The following is a 20582-nucleotide window of genomic DNA, read 5'->3' as shown; positions in this document are numbered from 1 at the left end:
AGTGTTGATGTCTTGGGGCAGGTCATCTATTATTTCATGTTCAATTATCAATTTCAAGCCTGAATTAGGTAAATCTTGGGTTCGTGAAATCAATTAAAATTCCTTTAGGGTTTGCATCAATACCTCTATGAATATCAGGGTTTGAATCCGACCCCTGGTCATGACATGATTCTAACCTATACGTACCAACCTGCCACGAGCCAGCTTAACTATTGAACCGATTAGCTACTGGCTACTAATATATAAGCTTAAGTATTAACACAATTGATAATAACATATTTTATCATCGTGCGATATGATGAGATTTGTTTTAGGTTGTAATGTAATAGCATTTTTATATGCTCAGGGTGTGCTATTAGTATCCCCTCATAATGAACAACTTAAATACACAATTGATAATATCGGCAGAATCTTAAATAGGAATGATGACTTAATTCAAATAGATAGATGCCAACCCAATCTGCTTGAATGCGTGTATTTTTTTTTAATAATCACTTTATCTAATAAGTAATATATAATCTATGAATATTATAAAACCCGATCTGAAACTTAATCTATAATTAACCCAATATATATTATTTTATGTTGAATAATAAATAAGTTGGATGATGAATACCTATATTCCCAATATCTTTGAGTATAAATATCTAAATTTTTTTATAAAAAAAATAATAGATAAAATATAAATATAGAGAAAGTCAATCAGTAATACTAATTGTCATCCCTAATTTAAGCATTTAAGCTGAGAATCTCGGCTCAAATAAGCAATTCAATAAATACTATTAAAATCTCGGATGAAGCCGTGAGAAGAAAACCCATTATCACCCCAAATCTAATTATGACAATGAACCAAAGATTTTGAAGGAACGATGGGGCATTTGAATGGCAAACTAAGATGGGCATTTTAGTGGGGTTGAATTAATGAATAAATATGATCACTTCTGTTTCCTTCATCACTCAGAAGAATGATAAACGAATAGGCAACCATAATATCCTTCACCGGAATACTGCTTCTAAAGGAAAATGAAACCATTTTACCTTACAACGGTAGCGAAGTGGCGGAGAGGGATTAGGCAAAGGAAAGCACAAGGATCACGTCAACAAGAAAACAAATACATTGAAAACATAATATTAAACCAATCGTCCAATACAAGTCGTTGAGGTCTAGCCTAGCAAACTTCATCGTGTTTTGATCATCGGCAAATAGCTCTACATGCCCAACTCATATTTTGTACAAAGCTGATATCCGTAGAAAGAAAACCGAGATATGTGACTGTTTATTAAGATACAATGAAGACAGCAAAAATTAGCCCCCATGCAAAATTTGGGGTTCATCTCCAACGCTTCAGACAATTTACACGCTCCGAGGTTGATATCGGATTTGGATAGCGCCACCATCAACATGCAAGCACTTCTCACCGCAACCTTTGACAATTTAAACTCTGATGAAAGATGTGATACAAATTAAATATTGATGGTCGCCTCCCATAACCTAAGAACTCCATTACGACCACCACTGCATATCCTTTTCCTTTCGAGATCAGAAGCCACACATCTAACCTGAATGCCACAAACAGAAAAGAGGTGAAACTCGTAAAACGATGACCCATGTTTTCCTCTACAATATTATTGTTTCCAAGGGACAGCAGAAACAAATGCCTATGAATATATCAGAACAAATATTCAGGTTCGACATTGATCAAAATTTAAGAAATATGCATCTAAGGAGAGACATGGTTGCATATGAAGCAAATATTAAAACATGTAGAGTAACCATGTGAACTGCAGCCTTAAAATGCCCTCAAACTGCAGGCTGCAACCAATTGTTATTGCATATGTGATTCCACTGAATGGAAGGCTGCCATTTGCTTATTTAGTTAAAGGTTCGACTGGCAGTAAGACACTGACAGAGCACTTTAACTGGACTTGAGCTTACATCAAATGGTCCTATTTAAGAATCAAACTAGTCTACTAATAATATTAGTTACATACCTATTGACTAATAAGCAAAATAATCAACTGCCAGTGTTTCTGGTTGAGTAGTCAGTTCTGGAGAGAAATTGAACACATAGGATGCCAGAACAAACAACCAGAACAGCACATCTGCTTTCTGGAGTTGTGACAGATCATTTATCAATAGGGGCTTATGACATCAGACAAGACCAAATGAGATTAAATGGGAAGGCAAATGATTGCTAGATTACACCTACCAGGCAAAGGACTTGCTGGCTTAAAAAGCAGGTAAAAAAAAAAGCTTGGAGGTATCAACTATCAAGTAACCACAATATCTTCTAATGGCTGATCAGGAGATAGAAACTTTGACACCAAGAGAAAGCTGAATGAAGAAAGATTTATAGATGGAATAGAACATTCAATTCCCTTGCAAGATCATTATCTAGGAATGTTAGATGAAAGCAGACAACAGCTGAGTAGGAAGTAGGCTCTACATGTCGAGGATTCAATTCCACCTGAGCATTAAGTGTAGATTAACTAAACACTTTCAAAACTATGGTTAGGGCAAAGCACAATTTCAACCACATTTCATCACACTACCAACAAGGCCCTTAATCTAAAAAAAATAGGTTTGGGTGTTTACCTAGAGGGGTTGGGGAAGGAAATGATGGTGGGTTGTGTGGCGTGTGATTGTGGAGTTTGTGCAATGCTGTTTTATTTCTCAAATCCATCTTTTACTTTCCTTCTATTTTCCTGGGTCCCACAATAGTACATTAGTTTTTATTTTTAAATTATATATGGTTTCAATTTAAATTTAAAAAATTGTTAGGCCCTACCATTACACAATTTTTACACCCCTACCACAACATCCTTTACACTCAACCCTTCAACCACATTTTTACACCACTCATCCTTAACACTTAATCTCCAACTTTCAACACCGTGCCAGAACAACCTAATACTCAATCCCATATTATAGCGAGTTTGGAGTCAAAATGTATTCAATGCACTAAATCACCTTGAACTCAACATTTAACACTCCACACTTGACATTTACTTATTTGACATTTTCCTTAAAACTAGAATGAAGATGCAAACCAAACAGCGGAAGAGATTGTTTAAACCTTCTCAACATATCTAAGCAAATTTTGAGTGGCACTGGATGAGTTTGTAAGGTTAAAAGAGAGAGTGGGGAGGCACCCCAGAGGACATATTAGATTTGAATGGGGTTGAGAGGGTTTATGGGATGAGAGAGGGAAATTCTTACTGTATTACACAAGGTCCAAAGTACCCAGTGAACAGACACACATGAGTAGCAGAAATAGCAGTAGTAACTAGGAACATAGAACAGTTATATAAAACCACCAAAATTCATACCATAGCAACTGTCCTTTGCGGTGTCCTGTAAAGATGCCACCCAGCCATTTTTGATCCTGTGCTAGAGAAGCTGCCAAGTCTATCTTGAGGCCGGTGAAAGAGAGACATAGAATTGTCAGCTGCGCCAATTCCCAACCAGTGTTCCCCAGCATTGATGGATAATATAGGAGCTGAATGAATGGTAACATTCTTCACGCATCTTATGCCTCCTGCACACATTATGTTAAAAATGATATCAGTGGTGCTCAAAGGAAAGGACGGACAAGAAAATTTTAATCAGAAAAATGATTTGTAAATGGAGAGGGACATGAGAAATTTAATTGGAAAAATGAAAATACAAACTTTTTTCTTGTGCCATATGACATATCATGCAAGACACTGAAAGCAGGCCATGCAGAAATGATACCCTTGTACAAAGTATAGAAACTGTTAAATTTTAAAGGAAGAATGGTCAAAAGGCTTTTTTTGTTGCTTGGCTTTCAACCATTACCAAGGTAAGACTACAGGCAAAATATGTTGCAATTCCAAAAAAAAATTCACAAACCAAACGTGGGTAGGCATTATGTTTTTACCATTGATATGGACTGCACTGGTATCAAATTATTTTAATTGACCTCTCAATATAAGTACATAAAAGACATTCACATACATAGTATATGTAAAAAAATAAAACAAATAGAAATGGAAAAAAATCCTCTTAGATTAAGGATTAAGTAAATGCCATACTTGCACTTACAACATGTCAATGCCAAATAGAGGGGGATAGAAAAATAAAAGGAGAAAATTAGAACAAGAAAAAGTCAAAATGGTATTGTTTGCAATATGCAACAATAAACATGAATGAAACATTAAGTGCTTATTAGCTGGTAGAGCTTGGTAAGTATAGTATAACCACAATTACATCCATTAAAATACATGTGTTCCTTAAAAATTCTGAGACACGATACTGGTATTTTGTGGACAAACACTGCATTACTTCCTAAATTAAATGAAACAGAGAGATGTTATTGGCCCATGTATGGACAACTCCTTCATGATATAATATCCTCTGATGCAAGTCAGATGAGACTCTCAAGTTGGAAAAATTACGTCTTAACAGGGCCAAACATAGAACAGCTCAAAAAACAAAAATAAAAGGATAGGAAGTTCAACTTGGCAAGAAAATATTACTGCTCTTACCCTCCTCATTTTCCCAAAACCGGAGAAGTCCATCAGTTGAACCTGAAAAGGATATCTCAAGTCAGTACATATCTTCAGCAGTTCATGTTGGCACTTGAAACATATTTCAGTATGAATCTTTAACATTCATTCGATTAAGATATCACGTAGCCCTTCAAATAAATGATAAATACCATAGGAGCACAAGGTAAATGCAATTGAATCTGAACAAAAAAAAAAGTAAAAGATATTATTTACCTGTTATTATTCCTCTGTCTGACATGGAATATTCAACGCATAATATTGGACCAGCATGGCAGGCTAGAACAGCATCGCATGTTCCTCGTGAAACAGACCACACTCTGGCAGTCCAATCATCACTACTAGTAATCAGTGTGTCTCCAACCATTCTAATTGACCTACATGATGGACAGACAAATAGCTCCTTCACAACTGTAATTAACAGTTATCATAAACAGAAGAAAAATACTCTGCTCAGCTCACCGAATCCATTTTGTGTGGCCTAAAAGCTTGTGCATCTGCCTACCAGCACGGATATCCCATATGTTTGCAACCCTAGTAATGCAAGTGTTGAGCAGGTTGGTTTTCAGTAGTCAGTAACAGAATAAAGATTCAAAAAAACATGCTGTAGCATTTGTAAGTTCAAAGTACATACGCATCTCTACCAGCAGCAGCAAGAATTCCAGTGGAATCATCATACTCCATGCATAGGACTGCACTAGAGCAACGGCCAACTGTTGCCACACAAGTATCAGTTCGAACATCCCACATCTTAACAGTTCCATCATGTGCAGCAGTAAGGACACGTTCACCAGACAGCATACGGACAGAGCTAACCTACAAGAATAAATAGAAGGATTATTTTCGAATTCAAATATCTTTTCCATATGTTTTCATTCGCCACCTCAGTGATGTGTTAATTACTTAAGTAACTAGCAAAGAAAAGTTGCTTAAACAAGAACTTTTGTTCGTGTTGCAAACTTGCAGTATGCAAGAGAAAGCATAAGTGTTATACATGTTCTCCAGAAAAGCAATAATAAGAAAATCATTGTTTAATTAAGTAAAGAAAGTAGCATAACAAGTAAAAAAGAAACGAAACACAAATTTTTTGATGTGGGGAACTTTCTTTAATATTTTTGGCCTAATGATGTTTATTGCATTATTTCATTAATGGTAATGGTTTTGTTCTCTAGAAAAGCAATAATAAGAAAAACATTGTTTAATTAAGTAAAGAAAGTAGCATAACAAGTACAAATGAAACGAAACACAAGTTTTTTGATGTGGGGAACTTTCTTTAATATTTTTTGTCTAATAATGTTTATTGCATTATTTCATTAATTGTTAAGGTTTTTAGATTTTGAGAAGTTTAAGAAGAGTCCAAAATGCAGTTTGATAAATCAGTCATAACTTTTAATCTAACTGTTGGATTGAGTTGATAGAAGATTCTAAATGCCCTATTTCCTATTGAATTAAAGTATCATCATGATTGGATATTGGGAAAACCTTTAAATAAGACTTGGAAGTTACTGTGTAAGATTGTCTTTATTTACCTTATTGTATTTGGGGTTCTTTTTTCAATTTAGCCTAGGACTTTTAATTTAATTAATATTTTACTAGTTAGGAATCCTAACGTTAGATGGATTCTATTAGTTAATTTTAATTAGGAATTCTTTTGTATAAGGATTTTAGGCCTAGAACTAGTATAAATAAGGATATCTAGTTTATTTAAAGATTCATTTTTAATGTTATGCTTTTTGTTCATATGGAAAGGTCGAATTCAATTTAAATTGAATTGAATTGGATATTTAATGTTATGCTTTTTGAACAAGTCGAATTCAATTTCTGAAAGTTAATTTGAAGGCTAGTCTTTCAAAAGTAAAGGGGTTGTGGGGACTTTCTTGATAATTTTGGCCTAATGATGTTTATTGCATTAATTCATTAATAATTAAGGTTTTTAGGTTTTGAGAAGTTTAAAAAGAATCAAAGACATGGTTTGGTAAATTAAACATAAATTTTAATCCAGCCGTTGGATAGAGCTCCATATTTTCTATTGGGTAAAAGTATCATAATGATCAAAGATCGGGAACACCTTCAAATCAGGTCGGGAAGTTATTGTGCGAGATTGTCTTTATTTACCTTGTTGTATATGAATTCTTTTTACTATTTAACTTAAAAAAATTAAATTAATTAGTATTTTACTATAGATGGATCTATTTGTTAGGTAAGTCTTAACTAGGAATCATTTCCTATTAAGATTTTAGTTTTACTTAGAAATCCTTTCCTATAAGGATTTTAGATCTAGAACTAATATGAATAAAGATGTCTAGCTTATTTTGAGATTCAGATTCAGATTATTCAGGCTTTTAATAAAATACTAAAGAGTTTTCTCTAAATTTCTCTACAGCTAGGGTCTTTAACCTTAGGGCTTGAGAACCCTAGCTTCTATCTATGCTATACACCGCGACATTTTTTCAATACTGATATCTTAATCCAAGCATGATGCACACAACTGCAAGAACCTTTCATGGGGCGGGGAGTGCTAGACTGAGGCCAATTTCTCACATCAAAATATTAGATTAACAATGCATGAAACTCTGCTAAACCTTTCTAGTTCTATTCTCAATCTAAATAACCTAGCATAGATGCCCTGCAAAGGCAAACCTGGGCATCATGACCCTTCAGCTCTTCAAGAAGCTGCGATGTTTGCTTATCCCATACAATAACAGACTGATCATCAGATCCTGACACCACTTTTCCTCGATCAGAACTTATAGAACGAACAGTTCTGCAGTTCATAAATTTTAAGGTCAACAACCACTATAGAAGCATGGTCATCAGCACATATTGACTCACATAAATCATCACGAGTACATAAAAACATGTAAAGACACCTGGTATGCCCTTTCAAAGTTGCACGGAGTTCAGAACCACGAATGCTAGGATCCCAGATTTTAACCTGCATGATCATTCACACGAAATAAATGTCAAATGATACAAGTGTTGTTAAGGTTACATAGTTGCATCCATCAATTAACCCACACAAAGACTATGGTCAACAGGGAAAACACGCATGCTGGATTACAGGATTGACAATTTAACAAATCAAATATAAGGCATGATTGTCTCAGAATCAAGGTGGCATAGAAGTTTGAAAGGTCCTGCCTTGATTCTGTCTATTTAGAGCAAAGAAAGAGAAGCTTGAAGCCATAAAGTGAAGAGTGCATCAGAAAACATGGCTCTGTGGTTAACTTCCAGGCATGACTTGTGTAAAAATAATTATACATCAAATGAAATTAATCTGTTATGCTAAATTACCATGCAGTCTGTGCTTCCACTGATAAAGAAACCAGCATCTTCACGGTCACCAACCAGATCCCACACCTCTCTTCTGGTTACACAATGTACAGCAGTAACGGCACCACTATGGCCTCTAAGTATGCGAACATTGGTTTGAAGTTTCTTCTGCCCATCAGCAGACGAATCTTGTTTTCTTGGGGTTCCATTTTCATTTACTGCTCAAATAAAAATTTTAACGAGCAGTGTTGTAATCACAGAAGAAAATAAATAAATGGTAGACTAATTATGGTAGTACAAGTGACCATTGCTATGAAAAGACAAACCTGAAGTGCCATTGGAAGACCCTTTACGAACTTGACCAAAAGAGTTTGCTCTGGATGAATCTCTGCTAAACATGCTTTGGACCCAGCTCCTGCCAATAACAGAAGCTTCTGCAGGTTGCTGATTCTCATCCATAGAATCTTTTGGGTGTGGAGATGACAATCCATGACACAACATTGATTGGGCCTTTAAAGAAGATATTCCCCAGTAACTGATACGAATTTGCTGGATATGTGACAAGAATCCTCTCAGTTTTATCTGAACCAAAAAACAAAGCAAATTTCAGTAGCATGAAACCATAAAAGATGCAAGAAAATAGTCAAAACCGAAAGGTGGAATGAGATATCAACAACATAACTAAGAATCAGGCAAATTTAAATCATCCCCAAATCACTGTATTTCATGAGAAAAATGTTGACTAGTCAGAATTTTGAAATGGAAAGAGACAAGAAAAGAAAAGATTTCTTTAATGCAGATATACTTAATTATCTCATTTAGTGCGAGTCTCCAAGGATTGAGCAACTCCAAAATGGATAGTAATTATGGAAGATGGACAATTGAACATAAGAATTATCATTTGGCATGGTACAGAGTTTCAAATAACGATCCCCAAATATCTAGATATAAAGACACAAGTCTTTGTGCAAATATATGAATTTATGATGTCAAGAATATTAAACTTGACTATGAGCATTCAAAATAGTCCAAAAAGGTTAAGCAATCATGAAAGAGTAATTATGTACAAGTTCTATCACAAAATGCATGAAATGCTCAACTTTCATTTCTAACATAAATGAACGAGTTCTGGTATCACTTTCCACACAAGTATAGAGCATAGGTGTACAGGATCATCATGCCCATAAAAGTTGAACATACCAAACAATCATGATTGAAGTGTCCTCCAAATCTAGTGACATGCTTTTACAGATTCCTAACTTCACATTGTTTAATGAATGCACTAAAGCAATGAACAAAGATAACACTTTTTTTTCCCATTTGGAATGCAAAGAACCATTCCACTTACAAGGAAACCAACTTAAGGCCTGCTAAGAAGTATTTGACTTCCAGAAATACCCTTCTGATAACTGGTGTTGAAATAGTTTAAACACATGGGTATTTGTGAATTAATTTTTTTTATTTCAATGTACAGCTCAAATGAAAAAAAAAATGATGTAAGATAACTCAAATTGAGGTTTTGAAAAAGACAGCTACAAAAATTCTGTTCATATTTTCTAGATATCTGACTCTACTAAATACAACTAGGAAAACAGAGAAAAATGAGAAACCCTACCAGCCTTACTTGGCTATCAAATCCTATATTAAGAGTTGGGAAGCATTGACAATTCTTTCCGTTTACTTTGGACACCATGGTTAATGTGACATCTCTCTCTCTCTCTCTCTCTCTCTCTAGAAGAACTACAGGTAGAATTATTAGGATGGAACATACTTGATTCATATTTTTTTCTTTCAAGTAAACCTAAATTCATTTTATTCCAGAATCCTTATGTTTCAAATAGTTTATTTAACACCCACTCCTTTCTGGAAACTGTTCTATTTTTTCTTTAGGATATGGCACATCACACATTCATTTGTTGTTCAGTTGCAAGAACATTTAAGTAAATCAGAACCAAAAGGCATTATTGAATCAAATAGTATATTGTGCTTAAACATGTAAAGGTCCAGTCACAATGGACGTTCCAACGCAAATACCATGGATCTTAATTAAACCTTAGTCAAGCAGTATATAAACAGGAGTTAACTTACAAACTGTTTGTATCCAATATTGTTCTTCTCTGCTATTGTTTCAATCATGTGCCAAGCATCAGTATCAGGAAGTCCCAATCCAGCCTTCACAATGACATGAAACATGATCAGAACAGGTGAAGCCTGCAGGAGGGAAAAAGATGTGACAGTAAAAAAGTAAAGAAAAAGAAGACCACCATGTGTAAAGCCACCAGAATTAACTGTGTTGTCACTAAAGCTGCATAATTGGCTGACCTGCAGTAAAATTAAAAGAGCATAACACCTGAGAAGCTTGTTATGGCCATATCTAAAAGATGAAATTGGTTAGAATGCTTCGTCAAGGAAAGAAGGGAAAGAACAGAAAGAAGGGTTAAATTTCATGCATCCTATCTCCTAGCACTCAGCAGCTGTATGTTTTGCATTCCCATTTTTCTCTTTATTTGAGTGCAGATGGAGCAGATGGCAGATATAAACATGCAAAATGGTTTTATCTATAAATGCTCTTTGAAATTTAACATGGCTTTTTCACAAAACCACCAGATAACTCAAGGGATTATGCTTGTTAACTTCTGCATGTTATTGTTATCAATTACTCAAAAGACGAAACATTAACTTTACCACTGGCAGAAGCTGCATTATTGACAAAAACCAAATTTGAAGGATTGACAAGCAGTCAGTTGTTTTTATTATAATACCAACAAAAACTTGGCAGCAAATAGTTAAATAATGAGAATCTATTAAGATTTAAGCATTACAGATAGTTCAGAATTGCAGCCTTACTTGCTTGAAGAATGCTCCATTAGATACTCAAAGAACACCTCCCAAAACCTGCAAGATAATTAAACAGACCATCTAAAATTTCCATTTTTTTTCTTCGCAAAGATTAATAATTCAATACAGAAATGCCACAAAAGGATTACGCAAGAAGCTCTAAAGGCAAAATAACTAAAGTCGGAAGTTATGATAAGATCAAAATAGACTCTGGGAAAGATAAATGAAAACAAATCCTTGTTTAAAGCAATGCTTATGCCAGTTACGAGAGACTGAAAAATTAAAGTTAACGAGAAATAAATGAAATTCAGTAGAAAATTACTATATGCATACCGTAGCTCCTCCCATATAGACAGAGAAATAAGATGACGCTGGACATAGTCAGAAACATTATTAGAATCTTTTTTATACATCTCAGCAGATACTTCAAGGGCGTCTCTAATGGTTGACACATCATTCCGGGATGTTGCACGACTAATTGCTGTTTTAAGCTGAATTTACACAAATAAAATTTAGGGGAATTAGATAACTCAACACATAAGGTCGCACAGTAAAAGGGGCCACCAGGGTGGATAGAAAAAACTAAGATTCTGAGGCAACAATTTAGTTGTAAGTGGTATCCAACAAAGAAAAGCTAAATCATCAAATCCATTACAAAAATCATAGTCAAATTCAGATTCAATGAAAATTTTGCAATGTAATCCAGAGGTATATACTAAGCATTTCAACAAATAGGAATTATTTCATGCAAAAGAAAGCCTTGTTGTAGCTTCTACATACCAGTTCTTTCACCGCAATAAACTGTTCATCGGTCAATTGACAATGCCATCCCTGCAATAATGTATGTAGCCAAAAGTTAGCTTAATCGTGAACACAGAAAACATTCAATCAGTTTATGCCCTCCTACGTACTGAGTGTATATGCTCCCTTATACATTCAACAAACCCACTACCACCAATCCCCTCCGCGTCAGACTCAATCAATGCTGCAAAGCCAGTAAACAAAATGCCTATTGGTTAGCAGTATTCTTCAAAACTATAAAGCAAATGAAATTGAGAATTGAAAGGCACAAAATAGCCGTCTAAAAGTGTCAGTGAGAGGCTTATCTTCTTGTAGAATCATACCAAGGATAGTGCCATATTCAAATGATGAAAGTGGGTCGTCAGTAGCTCCCAGTTTGAGAAGACGAAGCCACAATCCCTGCATAGAAGTAAAAATAATACTTCAAACAATATGTAATTATGGAAAGAAGACCATAGCAATATGAGCAATTTTAATCAACTTGAAATTCTTAAAAAGAAAAAATTACATTTTGTTTCCTACATCACAGAAGCACAGAAATAGAAAAAGATTCACACATAAATATTACCTTTTGTTGCATGTTCTGAAGGTAATATTAATATTGCACAAATGAAAGTTGCATCTTTGGAAAGTTAAATAATACTTGCTAGCCTCTATGAACTTAATCAATTGCATAACACGATGAATTACATGCAAGACCTTTGTCTTCCATCCAGAGAATACAACAGTAACAACACCCATCCCAAACCCATAAATACAGGAGCAAAATAAAGACCATGAAAAAGAAATTTTTTCAGGTGAAGTTTGTCACCATTATAAACAAGCATTCAAGAGGCTGATATGATAGAATGCCACCTAGAGCTATGCTTGGTATTCTGTTTGATTATATTTGTCCAACCAAGGATGAGAAGAGAAGGAAACTCTAGTTAGGAACAAAACCTTCTCCCTAAATCTAAGAATGGAATGCTTAAAGGTTAAATCTATTTAATAAAGGTTATTACATTTTAAGATTATAACATGATACATGGTTTGAAATATAAGAATCTCCAAGAAAGAACAAGTCTCTAAAAAATCAGCATTAACATCAAATCCAGCAACGTAATAACAGGCACTACTAAATGTGTAAAATACTAGAAATACCCAGATAACTCATTAGCATTCTAAAAGGAAAGGAAGTTTTACCTGCAGCTTAACTTTAATGTCCAAAACCATAAGCTCCCTTTCTGCCTGCGAAACATATATGTTCATCATTCAGATAGTTTCCAATTTCTAAGACAGAACCACTGTTGCACCAATCATGGAATAAAGAACTTACAGCCCTTTCCATGGGACTAAGAGAGTCCTTGCCCACTTGCACAGATGGCGAACTGGTAAGGATATAAGAGAAATTAGGAATTGAGCAATTAGGAATCAAGCTAAGACAACGAAAATTAGAATAAAGCCATGTAGAAACCCATGGACGCAAAATACAAAGATACCTAGGAGCATGCTTAATGTATTCAAAAGCTCCACTTGCTGCTGCAAGAATTTGTTTCCTCTTCTCCTCTTGTTCTTCTGACCTGATGTTTGAAGGAAACCTGTCATAAGTATATTTAGCACCTGATCCTGAAAAAAACAAGGGCATTGGTGTTTATAACTTTAGAAAATCATTTGAGACATGTTTGTATCAGTTTTACAGATTAATATACATAATCAGCAAAATTGAGACCTCAAATTTACCCAATATTCCGACATCTGGATCTGATATGGTTATAATCTCAGGTTCTACCACCGAAGTGGAAAGAATTGAAATAGGATTCTGACCCCTTCCAATTGTGTCTTGTAACTTCTCAAGAAGATTATTATTGTTTCCATCAGAATCAATACCTCTCTCCAGATAATCCAAGAAACCATGGGAATCTAAGAACTGTGTTATCTACAAACAACAAAAAACTAATTAGTACAAGGAGAACCAAATCACAATAGAAAAAATGGGTACAGAAATTAAAAACGGATTTCTAACACCCAAAATATCAAGTTGATAAAGGATCGTGGAAAATAACATCACCATGGGATCCGGTGGTTGGTTGGTTGACCTAGAGCGTTTCTTCAAAAATGCTTGGGCGTTGAAGGCATGAGTCACAGTGTTTTCCTGGAAAAAATGAACTTCATAAAATTAATTTGAAGGAGATCACTGTAGGAAAGTTTCAAATTAATTAAATGCAAAGAGAAAAAAGAAAAGAGCGCCATACAAGGAAATTCCGGTATCCACCTAAAATGGATGCAAAGAACTTTAGGAATATTAACCTGCATAGAACGCACAAATCTAAGTATTACAATGAAAATAACTAAAAATAATTTAGACCAAGTAAGACTTTATTGATCCTGCATTTTTTTGTATAATGGAAAACTTAGCACCAATACAATACAACATAAGCATTTAATTCAGGTTCATATAAGGAGCAAACAGCAATCACCTGATTAACCGTCAGAAATAGCAGGACAAATACAAAGTTATACTGCATTGTTACAGAAAACATATAACAAGGACAGCATTGATCTGATAAGATCATAATCAGATAGAAATAACTAGGTAACACATTCTATCTGATAAGATAATAATCAGAAGGGAACATTATATGGGATAAATATATAACTACAAGTAAGGATAGAGCATCATTTGGAAGGTCTTTCTCCTTAACATACATCTCCGGAAATTCAAAAGTTCCAGAATTCATGGGATAACCAGAAAAGTGTAGAATTTTCTCTTTTACCACCAAGAAGGGGAAATGATAAAAAAAGAGGAGACAGCGGGAGGCTGTACATTATCTATAATCACATGCTTAGCAGTGCAATAACAACCAACAAGTATTCGAGCTAAGAACTTAATTGCTGGCTACAAGCATAACCATCATTTGATTGGCATATCCAAAATAATTGCACGTCTTTATGCTTCTTCAATTTTCAGTTAAGCAATTCACATAACATCCATCTCCTCTAATATATAATAAATACTATAGAAATCTAACAGAAATGCAGAGGTCTTTATGAAGACGCAATACAAAACCTATCAGCATCTCCATGAAGAATATTGTGAGAAGAATCTTTGAGAAAATATTTATGTGAAAGAAATTAATTTAAACAAGGAAATCAATGAGTACTTCAAAGATTTCACGGTGCATCCAAGTATCACCTAAGTTGAACGTCATGATCTTCTCCCCAAGGCTTGTTGCAGCCCTTTAAATATTGCTCAGATGAGTTAACCAAACCAGCTTTCATCTGATCTATTCCCATGACATTAGGGTACAATAGCTTCAGTATCTCACTCCGCAAAGAACTTAATTCTGGCTCTGGAATAGGGGGTATTTCCTCTGAGGTGCTAATTCGGTTATACTCAAGGTCCACAACGACTACCTGCAACACAATAGAAAAGGGACAGAATATCATAAACCAAATCTCAAGAAAGTGACATGGACTACATAAATACATGCACAGTATACATGTGGCCGCAAATGATTAATCTAGTGATAAAGCTGAAAGTATTTCAGTCTTAAATATAAAATTCTCACATAAGACATAAAAAGGGAAGAAGATGAGTATTGATTGAATACCAGTCTATATAAGCAATGAAAGATTACTCATTAATACTCAAAGCTAAACTAAACCTCAATCCACTACCAGTTAGGATTGACAACAGAGTTCTACTTCCTCCATTCAGTTATGTCATGGGCTAAAAGACCATGCAGCAATCTGCTACCATGTAATAGTGATGAGAAATATCTTAATATATATAAATTTTTCCCAGTACCACACATGTAAATGATGGCTATACTTGACAAAATTTGCACAGAACCTTAATAGAAGAGAGAAAATGCACACCAATCAAAAGGAAAAATAAGAGATCAAGGAGCTCAGAGCCGAAGCACCAGATACCCCAAGATGAAGATGCAAGGGAAACGGTTTCCTAAGAATGAGCTTTAGATGTTCCTATAGTCGTTTAAGTTAACAGCTCATGAAGTGTAAGTTCCCAGCATACATGTGAATCAGATAAGATTACATAACAGAATCGCCACTATTACATTACCAATCGAAAAAAGTTATATACTTTAATCTTAGACTGTAAAAGTGACCCCTACCAGACATGTCATTATACATCTTTGGTCATCAACAACAAATATTTCAGTACTATGAAACTCACTCATCATGTTTTTCAGCAGATTTGATCCTACCAATTGCCTGCTATTGAGCTTCTATCTATGCAGTGTATGCTAACCATGCACTGTTTGCACTGCGTACCAGGAGAATCCATCCACAGTTTGCACTCTATGGCAATCATAGTTCTATTCATGTCAGGAGTCAGTTTCAATTCACATCATATGATGAATGGATCTAGTATTGTTTTGTATTGTGTGCACCTTGCTCCTTCACAGCACACTCACTCTTCTTTCCTAGCTACTAACTAGCAGCCAACAGAAATATCAATCCTTCTACGTAGAAAAATCAAGGCTTGCCGTGCTAAATTAACATGGATATTATTTCCTTCGAAATAGAGAAGGAAAGGCATGGGATAGAGGCTAAACAAGCATAACAAGGCCACAAATACCATTTAATCTGCCACCAGAGTATCATGGCAAAATAAAACTCATCGATTTCTATTGATTGAAATGGGCATATTATAGCTATTTCCTAGAATATTAAAAAATTGGACCAGTTAATGCTATGCGTTCTAGAAAGCAAAACCAAAAACCACACCATAACATAGCATTTTCAGAGCATTCTACTCAGTAGAGCTGTCCCTGACCCAAAAGAGCTGGCAGAAAAAATGCTGCCAAATTCCATGCTAAAGAAAAATAAAATAAACGAACAACAACAACAACAAGGCATGATAAATAATACTAAGCAAGAAACATAATTATAAAAGCAAACAAGTGAGCTCCACAATAAGTTTAAGGGAAAAAAAAAACTTACACCATCCATTGCAAGGTCAGACGTATCAACAGATGAATGAAGACCCATCATATATGGTGTTGGCGCATCAATATAGTCTACTCCACTGAAAAATAGCAATGGAATGTAGACATGCTTCAGCACAACAAACATGAAATAATTAGAAGTGTGCCCATAAGAGAATCATTGAAGGCATGAATATACCATCAGCTTATCCAGTGAATAAAAAACATTTTAACTGCAATTTTCAACTACAAAGATAAAAACTGTTGCCAGCAAAAGCAGGCAAATCTAATGTGTTATTCTAGTCTGATAAAAGAACAATGAACTTCCAATTCATTCAAAACTCACCTGCCACCTAAAGGGATAAATCAAATGACATATGGCCTCTGATGCTATGGTTAAAAGTGAATACCTGCCTCAGAAAATTAGAGTACAATTAAAAACACAAATGATATAGCAATCATTATTTGAAATAATGCTGGATGGTATACAAATCAAGGATTTCTAGGTAAGTATTACATAACAATCAGCTGCTTAGGTAAGGTTGCAGACAACATTTTAGTAGTGCCTGTAAAGAGCATGGTAAGTATGAAAAGGATTTTCATCTTCAGAAAGACAGCTGACTTGAAAGTTCAGATCATGATGATTGCAATCCACTTGCAAACTACAAAAGTGGATCTACTAAATTGCTGATGTACTTTTTCTTTGATGTATACAAATACAGGGATTAAAAAAATGGGAAAAGAAGGGCTATCAAATAACAGGAGCTACTGACTGAAGGAATGCATAAATACATCTAAATGGAAACCACACCAATTATCCATAAGATATGTGGACCCATGTTGACTTCTCTAACATTCCCAACAATTCTCTTTCAAGCCATCACCTCATAGTGGTAAACCATTGTATACAAGACAAGTTAAATTGAAATAATAATCAAACCAACCATATAGCTCACCTCTAATATAATACAAACCCAAGGAGGCTTGTTGGTCATTTCACAAACCCATAGCATCTCTGCCATTTAGTGTGGATTAAACAGATATTAAGCACCTATCAATAGCCTAAATTGACTCCATTTTTTCCAGAGAGAGAGCACTACATCATTCTTGTACACGTAGCATGCCAAAGTTGAAACAAATTCACCGGTTATCAAAACATAATCAGGAAAAAACTAAAGTTGAACAAATGATGATGCCGAAACAGGCCAATAAACCCAATGCACAAGTTTCAATAAGCATGCAAACATATCCTATACAACTTCTGAAAACTTTCAACATAGTGAGAGTAGTAAAGAGAATCAAATCAATGGTAATTATATTTCTTTACTTCTCTTAAACAATTATTTGCTGTCAAAGGTTCAGAGAAATACTTGTTGGAACGAAGTAAAATCCTCCTTTCAAGTAACACGGCAGTAAAAAGTTTGAGTAAGTTGTCCACATCCAAACACTGTACCAATGGCTGAAATGATATCTGCATTCACCAAAAATAAGAGTCATTTACTGTGTAGTAAAGTGAGTTTTTGTAAACCCTAATCTGCATGATACAATCAGCAAAGGCAGAATCATGCCAACAAAACAAAAGGGATAGGAAATCACACATCAACATGGGGGAGTCCATCTTTTGGTGGAGCTTCCAATGAAAGCAGGCAGTTCTCAATGGCAAACAAGACCCGATCCTTTCCAGGAGTAGGCAAAGGGACATTCGAGATCATGTGAGATATAACTTCCCATAATGGCTTGCTGAAATTTTTATAGAGCTGAGAACGTTAAAAGCAATGAAAACGATACCATAGAATTCCATTTTTAAATGAACTGATAAACTCAGTCAAAACCACAACATAAAATCCTAAAATCTTATAACTATTATGCATATTATGAGAATATAAAGGAGGTCATGTGCGCATGTCTACCAAAAAAAATAAAAAAATTGGTAACCGCATCCCAATTTCCACCCTTTTCTATCCATATAACAGAGAACCTTCCATAACTAAAAGATACCTTACCTACTTCCAGCAGGGGAAAAGCAAAGTGCAAATAACTCTTCCAGTGCATTTCTAAGAACACCAAAACTAGGGGATCGGGAAACAAGGCAGATGCATTTGTCAGCAAAAGAGTTTGCAGGAATGCGGTAAGCTTCAGCAATATCCTCGCTAACTGGATCCCGGAAGGCAATGCAACTAACATAAATTTTTGATCCATCACCCTCTGCCAAAAAAAAAATTACATTGAAAAGGACTATATATCCTAAAAAAAAAAAGTATCCATCACCCTCCGCAAAAATTTTCTAAATTAAAAAAAAAGGACTATATATCCAGTGCTCTTTGTCAGAAAACATATTTTCACCATGTATATATAACTTAGCTTCAAAAGTTTCATGCCGTCTTCAGCCCTTCTTCAAAAGATCATTCTTTTCATTTTCCATAACAAGGTACAATAAATCTCTACACAAAAAATGAAATAAAATCTAATTGCAGTAATTTTAAAAAAAAAAAAAAAAAAGTACCGGTCAAAACAATGGGGTAACTTCTTGGAAATGTGGAGGAATCATCAGCATCGAATCCCGAGGGGTAAAACTGAACACCAGCAGGAAGGACACACTGCCGATCACCAGAAATTAAAATAGAATTATCAGATCCACACACACCCACACACAAAAAAAAAAAAAAAAGGAAAGACATATTATACAATTGGGAGCTGAGGAGGAGGCGGAGGATAAAGAGAGTGATTATCAGGAGGATATTGATCGAGTAAAGAAGATTGATAAAACACTCGCATTCCATGATATCCTTTGTTTCTATCCACCGTTCTCATCTCCGGACCCAACCCACACACTACGAAATACTCGAACAGCCTTCCCATCTTTCTTCAACACAATTTTCGCTTGGCTTCTGATTATTTCATTACATCAAGAAAACAAAACTATTGACATTTTTTGTTTCTTTGGAGAGAAATTAGTCCCTCGATTTGAATTTTATTATAGCTTTACCTCTTTATCTTAAAAGATATAAAAGTCATCCACGTTTGCAAGATTTTTTTTATTTAGCCTTTATAAAAGATTAAATATCTTAATTGCCTAATTAAAGTGTCCAAATTGAGAACTTCCTAGTTAGAAACTTATTTCTAGGACAATTTTAATTCCATTCTTGTAAAATAAGTTGTTATATGCCTTATAGTAAGTATCCAAGAGAGTCTTGCTCATTGTAATTCATTCTTTGACTAGTTTCCCATCAACAAGTGAATTGCTGCAATAAATTAATCTTCACACCCCTTAATAGAAAAGTTGGAAATTTGGAATACCGGGTTTTTTACACTGATTTATTGGTTATTAAAAAATTGAATATGGATATTATTGTTTTTTTAGATTATTTTATATAGTAAAAATATTATTCTACTCTCAAGATCAATAAAATTTAAACCTGCTAATCTAGAATCTTTTTTACTTTGCATAAACTTTAAAATAAATAAAATACTACTTTGCCATTATATACATTCAATAATATTTTGGTACTTTCACATTAGTTTATTTGTTATTTCCAGGGTTATGGGGGCTTTTTACTAATTAACATTTATTTTTAACATTAAATTTGAAAAAATTGTTGGCATGTGTTTTTCATTGCCAGTGTGTTGGTGGCGTTCGTGCTCTTTTGACGATGTTTGTCCAAAAATAACCTTTCATCGTGTCACTTGACGCGCCGCCACATGCTCTTCCTCGCGTGTCAATGGTGGACCGGTGGTCCTTTCTTCTTTCTTCTTCTTACATTTCTCTCTTTTCCAGGTAAAGTACATGTTTGTCCTTTTTTCTTTTTATTTTTCAATTCTAGTCCTTAATTTTTTATTGCTTATTTTTGTCCTTGACTTTTTTAGAAAAGTTTCTTATATTTTCAGTTCAGTTCTTAAATTATAATTTGTCATATATTGTTTTCTTCAATTCAGTCATTATTTTTTTGATTTGTCATTTTTACTTTTGGATCTTTTGTTAAAGTTTTATCGTATTCAATTTCTTTCTTCAATCAAAGTTTATGCTTTTTTTTTTTTTGCAATTTAGCATTCATTCTTTTGAATTCTCCTTTTCCTTTTGTTAATTGTATTTTTCTTTTTTATTTAACCCTGTAATTTAATTTTTAAATGCCCTCAAATTTATTTTTTATTTCGGTTTCCACCCTTATTTTTTAATTAAATTTTTTATGTGGTTGATTTTTTTCCCGGTTA

The 20582-nt window shown here is 34.5% G+C and overlaps 1 protein-coding gene across 3 annotated transcripts; it reads right to left on the bottom strand.

Annotated features, from left to right (window-relative positions):
- Positions 1-1092: 1092 nt before the first annotated feature.
- Positions 1093-19367, bottom strand: LOC7487096 (DENN domain and WD repeat-containing protein SCD1). Of its 3 annotated transcripts, none has more exons than XM_052445917.1 (31): positions 19059-19367; positions 18877-18970; positions 18377-18578; positions 17972-18113; positions 17744-17844; positions 16720-16783; positions 16390-16503; positions 14615-14835; positions 13674-13728; positions 13490-13573; positions 13162-13357; positions 12921-13047; positions 12758-12809; positions 12625-12669; positions 11766-11841; positions 11553-11626; positions 11422-11472; positions 10975-11132; positions 10651-10698; positions 10126-10177; positions 9892-10014; positions 8130-8385; positions 7825-8021; positions 7401-7465; positions 7171-7294; positions 5165-5346; positions 4993-5064; positions 4747-4907; positions 4510-4551; positions 3331-3539; positions 1093-1560 (listed from the first exon to the last, which is right to left on the bottom strand). In XM_052445917.1, exons 1-31 carry the CDS (start codon positions 19230-19232, stop codon positions 1465-1467), a joined length of 3657 nt encoding a protein of 1218 aa, XP_052301877.1. In that variant the 5' UTR covers positions 19233-19367; the 3' UTR covers positions 1093-1464. The 3 variants fall into 3 exon arrangements, with proteins under 3 accessions (XP_052301877.1, XP_052301878.1, XP_052301879.1); XM_052445918.1 differs by lacking the exon at positions 10126-10177 and adding an exon at positions 10068-10125 and having other exon boundaries at positions 9892-9975; positions 19059-19366; XM_052445919.1 differs by lacking the exons at positions 18877-18970; positions 19059-19367 and having other exon boundaries at positions 17972-18130; positions 18377-18509.
- Positions 19368-20582: the final 1215 nt, after the last annotated feature.

The sequence above is a fragment of the Populus trichocarpa genome, chromosome 12, assembly GCF_000002775.5.
Source record: "Populus trichocarpa isolate Nisqually-1 chromosome 12, P.trichocarpa_v4.1, whole genome shotgun sequence".
In the NCBI taxonomy this organism is placed as follows: Eukaryota; Viridiplantae; Streptophyta; class Magnoliopsida; order Malpighiales; family Salicaceae; genus Populus; species Populus trichocarpa.
Note: the sequence above shows the minus strand (reverse complement) of the source record. Positions and strands in the feature narration are given on the sequence as shown.

Excerpts from the sequence above, each read along its gene's own strand:
- LOC7487096 (XM_052445917.1), bottom strand. The coding sequence starts at position 19,232 with ATGGGAAGGCTGTTCGAGTATTTCGTAGTGTGTGGGTTGGGTCCGGAG. Across the intron at positions 12,810-12,920 it reads TACATTAAGCATGCTCCTAG|TTCGCCATCTGTGCAAGTGG; the intron begins GTATCTTTGTAT and ends TATCCTTACCAG. Across the intron at positions 10,699-10,974 it reads TCTATATGGGAGGAGCTACG|GTTTTGGGAGGTGTTCTTTG; the intron begins GTATGCATATAG and ends ATTATCTTGCAG.